At 42.8% G+C, this 6,000-nt stretch overlaps 1 protein-coding gene across 7 annotated transcripts in view; it reads left to right on the top strand.

The window, feature by feature from the left end:
- Nucleotides 1-340: 340 nt before the first annotated feature.
- The window catches only part of LOC128153885 (phosphatidylinositol-binding clathrin assembly protein-like), a 33,855-nt gene continuing 28,195 nt past the window's right edge, over nucleotides 341-6,000 (top strand). For 6 of the 7 annotated variants that reach the window (XM_052813778.1, XM_052813777.1, XM_052813773.1 and 3 more), the window contains exon 1: nucleotides 341-505. In XM_052813778.1, the coding sequence (XP_052669738.1) occupies nucleotides 376-505 (130 nt within the window). In that variant the 5' untranslated portion in view covers nucleotides 341-375. Of the gene's footprint in view, nucleotides 506-697; nucleotides 799-6,000 lie in introns of those variants that run through there. The other variant, XM_052813776.1, reaches the window with a different exon arrangement.

Here is a 6,000-nt window from a genome sequence, read left to right as displayed (position 1 = left end):
AGCCGGAGCGCTGCCCGCGGAAGGAGGCAGAGCGGAGCGGAGCGGGGCCGGGGCCGGGCGCGGCCAGCCTGTAGCCGGCGGGGCCGGGAGGCGAGGGGGTCGCCGGCGCGGCCGGGAGGCGAGGGGGTCGCCGGCGCACCGCGGGGCTGCGGCCGAGAGGAGCCGGTGAGGCGGAGCCCGGCGAAGGACTCCCTCGCCGGCGTCGCATCGGAGGGGGGCTGCCGGCGTCCCTTCCCCCCCCGGGGAGGCTGCGCTCGCCTCCCCGGCCGCGGGGGGAGCCGCTGCCCCGGCCTTGCCGCCCGCCGCGGCGGGTCCGCGGGGTGGGGGGGGGGGTGGGGGGTCAGGGGGTGAGCCGCCGCCAGGGCCGCGCCGACGATGTCGGGGCAGTCGATCACCGACCGCATCACGGCGGCGCAGCACAGCGTCACCGGCTCGGCCGTCGCCAAGGCTGTCTGCAAGGCGACGACCCACGAGGTGATGGGCCCCAAGAAGAAGCACCTGGACTGTGAGTAGGACCTCCGCGGCGGGACCTCCTCCGTTCGCCCGCCGGGCAGCCGCTTTGAGCCCGCGGGGCGGCCTTTCTCCCGTGTGTGTGTGTGTCTGTGGTGAGCCTGGCTGGTTTGCTCTTCCAAACTTATTTTTCACGGGGTGGGGGGGTGCGTGTGAGCTTTCTAACACCCCCTCGCGCCCGGGAGACAAAAATATTCCAACCTCGTGAACGCTTCCCGACGAGAGCTTCTTAGCTTGTGTGCTCTGGAGACAGCAGTGCTGCTTATTAGTCTGGCACCTGGGGAAAAGGTGGGTTAAGTGGTGTGGTTTTACTGTTGTGAGCGAGAAGTTACGTTTTTAGGCGCTCTTCCGTCCTTCTGTGCACCTGGTGGAGTGCAGCCACTTAAGTATTTCTAACATTTCCCGAAATATCATAGCTTTCTGTCTTACGGCTCTTGAATATGAGGTAAAAACACTTGAAGCGAAGTAAAGGGAAAGGTGAGGGTGGACCAAAACATCTCTCCAGAATTGAGAGTATGTTGCCGCTGATATATTTAAACTTAATACGTTGAAACTCCTTTCTGTATACCGAAAGTTGCAGAAAGCTACCCTCGATAGCCACGCAAGTATCAGTGGTGTTGCTTTGCTTCAGGTTTTAGTAACTGGATAGCAATTGAAGCTACTGTTGGACTACTCAGAAATTCACTGAATGCTTCAAACCTTGTACGTTGTGCGTACGTTGTGCGCTATACCCGTTCACCACCTATTAAAAGTGAAGTGAGTGTGTGTGTTTCCGTTAGGGAGAGGGAAGAAGACGTGAAGCTTTATGCTGGTTTCTTCAAAGTCAAGGGAGCAGGCTGGTAGTTTTGCAGGACTCGTTCAAGTTGGTGGTACCAAAGGGAGTCTGCTGTTCAAGCTCTTGGAAGAAGCGTATTCCGTTATATGGTTTGAGGATAGTTTGGCTTTCTGACGCTATGGCACTCGTCTGTTAATACAGACCCCTTGCGTGAGAGCTTTTGCTGTGGATCAAGTAGTTAAAAAGAACCAAATATACGTCTCATTCATGATTGATCTGAATGAGTGGAATCCCGCTACAGTAGTGAATATTGCAGCTACTGTGTTGAAAGTAAAAGCCTTAAAACTGGGTAACTGTCAACTTCTTTTCTTAAAGTTACCTTTTTGAAGTTACCTTATTTTATCTTGTCTTGTGTTCTGCCTGTGGTAGTACGAGTTAATGAGGTAACCCTGAAGTCCAGAAATGGCAATGTAACAGGAAGCCAGAAAAGTGGTGACAGTTTGCTCAATAGTTTGAAAGCTTGTGAAGCTTAAGTGATGTAGTGTATTGTTTGAAAATATCCTTGAAATAACGTCATCTACTGTAAGTTACCCTTGCAAAATAAGAAAATGGAAACCTGGAAAAACTCTTTCACTTGAGAATAACATAAATAGAGGTTGCCTTTTGACTATCAAATTCCTTTGAATGTCTTTTGATACAAGCCTGTTCAGAGGCTACAAACCTGTTTAGAGCTGTCAGTCTCCTGAAGGTCCCCTTCTGTGCCAGATGAGTTCTGTATTTTGGTGTAATTCACTTTCTTGGGCTTTGGTCTAAGACAAACAAAAAGCTTGTTGTTCTGACTTGGTATCTGAAATCGAGGAACGTGTTGGTGGGGCGGGTAAAAAAAAAAAGGTGTGAAAGATGGTATCACAAATATCTCTGTAAGGGGTTAAAAAAAAAAAAATCCCCATGAACATTCTCCAATCTTCATTGAGTATACCCAGCGCTGCTTTTCAAACATCTGCAAGCCTTTGCGTGGCACTTCTTATTTTTTCACTTGCACACAAAACTTACTTGTATTAAATGCAAGCAGGTAAGATACTAGTTTAACTACTGTAATCTCTGGAAAATTCACACAATGTATTTTCGAAGATACGGTGCAAGTACTTTCCAATTTAAGTAAAATATGAAGGAAAACATAGCTTGGATTTAATGCAAAACACTGCGAGTTGCACTTTGGTCGCTATGTGTGTGTGTCATTCAAAATGCTACACCATCTGGTATTACTTGTAATTGCTGCTCAAGAAAAAGCTTCACCAAGAATGTGTCTTTGAGGGCTGCTGTAGTTGTATCAGGGATCATGGAGGAGTATCAGTTTGTGCACTCTATTCAGATTAATTCTTAAAATCCCCTTATTGCCAAGTTTCCTCAGCAAGAAAAACTATAATATTACAATATGGGTATTTACGGGAAGATGTTACACATGCAGTGTGTGAACTAGTATTTTAAGATTCTTGGGTTTTGTCTGGTTACTAACTGCTGAGTAATATAGTCATATTTTTCTTGAAGGGCAAAAAAAAAAACCCAAAAAAAACAAAAAAAACCCAACCAAAACACCAACCCCCAAAAGCCCCCAAACCCTAAGCAATGTCAGTGGGAATACTTGGGGTTTTTTCCTTTTAAAGTAGGTCACGGTGTCCTAAATAAGTCAGCATATCTATTTCCATAGTAGTTTGTAATATTTTAGGATGACATAAAATGTTATACAGAGGCTGATCTTTTCTCTTAGTGGAGTACCTGAAGGTCTCATCTCTTCTTCCCCAGTGTGGGTTCTCTCACTTCCCCTCAGCCTTCTGAGTTTGGGTTGCAGTGGAGTGGGGCTAGATGCTGCTTTTGGTGACGTATCTCTTTTTGGCTAACTATTGAAAAGCCATAATAAAACAAGCCAAGATGGTAACTGGCAGAGTAGACTTGCATGTAGACCAAAATTTAGAAAAATACAAACCCTGAAATTAATTGCGTCTTAAACTTTCAAATGAACGCAGTAATAGAGGAAAAAACAACACCTGTTTAACTTGTATACAGTCCACATAAGAAGCACAGGGGAGGGGAAAGTAGTTAATGTTACTCATCAAACTTTAAACTCCTGTACATATACAAGCTTTGGAAATCTTGTAAGAAGTGATAATTCGGGTACTGTAAAATTGTATTATGTAACAGAATTAGGCTCTTAAGCCTTTTGTTTTAGGAGAAAGTTCAGGTCTCCACAAAATCATCGCAAGCTTTAAGGTTTGCCAATAATGTCACATTATGACTGTCACAGGTTTGGGTTGTTTTTGTAGCTGCCCGTTCTTACTTTTGGCAGCTAGAGCTCATGACTGTCGGGTGAATGCTGACGCAGTGTGGTTCTTGCAGAGATATGTAAGTCGTGATATGGTATGAAGAAACATTCTTGAACTCTCCCGCAGGCGGTAAGGTGGCTGTCTTTTAATTTGAAGCTCTTCAGTGATCTGTGAAGCTTTTCAATACAGTAGTTGAGGAAATTTGACTTCAATAGAAAAATAGTTAATGTTCTTGTAATCTATAAATGTGAGTTTTATTTAGAAATTGCTTAAAGCTTTTTAAAAAACCTTGTGGGACGTCTTGTATCCTTGTTTAGTTGGGGACTGGGACAGAATAGCTGAATTGCTTTGCTTCTGATAAAGTAACTCTAAGTTCAGATTTAGCTGTTATAGGGATGAAACTTGTAGTGCAGATTGGATAGCAATCTTTAAGAGCTCATAGGCATAAAAAATATTTGTATCAGTCAGATGCTATCTTTTATTTCAGTCTTCCAGCAAGAATTGTTGCATTCCTTAAGCTAGCTACATGGAGAAAGTTTGCTCAAGTGGCTCTTCTGTTTTCTGATCTATAGTTTAAGGTTCAACTTCCAAAAACAAAATGTAAATTTTTTTGCAAGGCTGCCAGGGTTAAGGAAAGTGGTCTTAATTCTTACATCTGTCTTAGAGCAGTTTCAGTCCTGTGACAAAATGGAAGAAAGATGGGAATATTAAATCATTATAGTTGTCTTTAACTTTTGTATTTACAGTTCTCTTGAGGGAGATATTCTTGAATCAAGAAAATGATGACTTTCTTGTTACTTGAAAGTTGAAAATTATGCCAGTTTTTATTGGTGCCTGGCTGAGAATTTTCCAAAAACCTGTGGGTTTTTTTTTTTAATACCTGGATTTATGCATGTTGTTCTCCAAAGAGCTGTATGGTTTCATAGATGATGTGCCAGTATTTCAGATGAGCTGTGGAAGATAAACCCTCAGTACTCTTCTAGGCAGTAAGATTTCCACAGCTCTTGCAGCCTGCTAGAAAATCCCTATGGTATTCTTCCGGTTTAAAGCTTTTTTTTTTTTTAACTCCTGTGTGATGTTAACATGTTTCTAAATTCCATTCTAGAAATAGCACCACAGTTTCACTTGCAGTTGAAATGATTCCTCTGGGTAATTGGCAAAATGCTTTGAGTTGTAAAGTGTTTATATAAGTAGTGCGATAAGAAAATGAGTGTCACTTGCCCTACACATTTCACTCCAGTTTTTGCTGCCAGCATCCATGTTACAGTTGCCCAGCTGTCAGTCTCTCAGGTGCATGTGTTCCTTTATACTTTCAGATGTATGGTGTTAATAGACTCTTCCTCCTTTGCTGCCAGCTGTAAGAGATTGATACAGTTGTTTCTATGTAGATATTCCTATTGTAGACTTGGAAGAATCGTATTGAAGAAATGACACGTGCTTTTTTTGTTATGTATCTCAATTGCTAGGATTCAAATGTGATGCTAACTTTATTATTACTAGTTATAAAATAATAATTAAAACATTGCCTTGAGTAGCATTATTACAAAGTCTTTTTAAACTTAGGGTTTTTGCAATACACTAGGAAAGTCCAGTTTTGGCCTATAAAATGCACTGAGATTTTTTTTTTCCACCGTTCATTCTTAGTTTAGTATTTTAGAGACATTTTGTTTGCCTAAGCGTGTGTTCTTCAATATCGGCAACTGTTGGCTTATGTGTTTCATAATGCGTTTCATTCAAGGAGATTTTGAAACCAACGACCACAATTGTGCTAAGTGCCCTCAATAAAAATTGTCTTCGGGGGAGCCAGCATGTATCATCTTCAGCACGAGTCTAAAGTGCATGGGACTTGCAGCTCGCTCAGGTCCTCTAATCTCAAGCACAGCTTGAATTAGACTCTGAGTAGCCCTACATATGTGAAATATTTCATTTTGGTTGCCTTTTAAAATGGTCAGGCTCACATCTTAGAGAAGCAAGTAGCGCATGCTGGAAAACCTTACTAGCACTTTCAAAGAATTACTGGAATTGCACTTTTCAGTCCCATGGAACCACACTTGTGGAATAAAACAGTAACATATGAGCTTCTCAAATGCATCAGAGGTCTATCAACTTCCACTCTGTTACTGTCACTTGACAGAAGACTTCTTTCAGTCTTGTGTACCAAAGCAGAAGGCAGTCGCTCCCTTCTGACGGTGGACATCTGGATGGCTTTTTGTGGTAGTAAACCTTTATGATGGCATGATAAGCCAAAGTTTGTTTTTATGGGTGTGTGCCTTAAGGAGGGGTGATCAGTTACAGCATTTGATATAGTTGCTTACAGTAGGATTTCTGTCATGTTGTGCCTGAGCAGCATTTTAAGAACACATTTGATATCAGTGTTAGACATAATTATATGCA

The sequence above is a fragment of the Harpia harpyja genome, chromosome 18 (genome assembly GCF_026419915.1).
Source record: "Harpia harpyja isolate bHarHar1 chromosome 18, bHarHar1 primary haplotype, whole genome shotgun sequence".
Lineage (NCBI taxonomy): Eukaryota > Metazoa > Chordata > Aves > Accipitriformes > Accipitridae > Harpia > Harpia harpyja.
The sequence above is the reverse complement of the archived record's forward strand: the minus strand, read 5'-3'. Positions and strand labels throughout refer to the sequence as shown.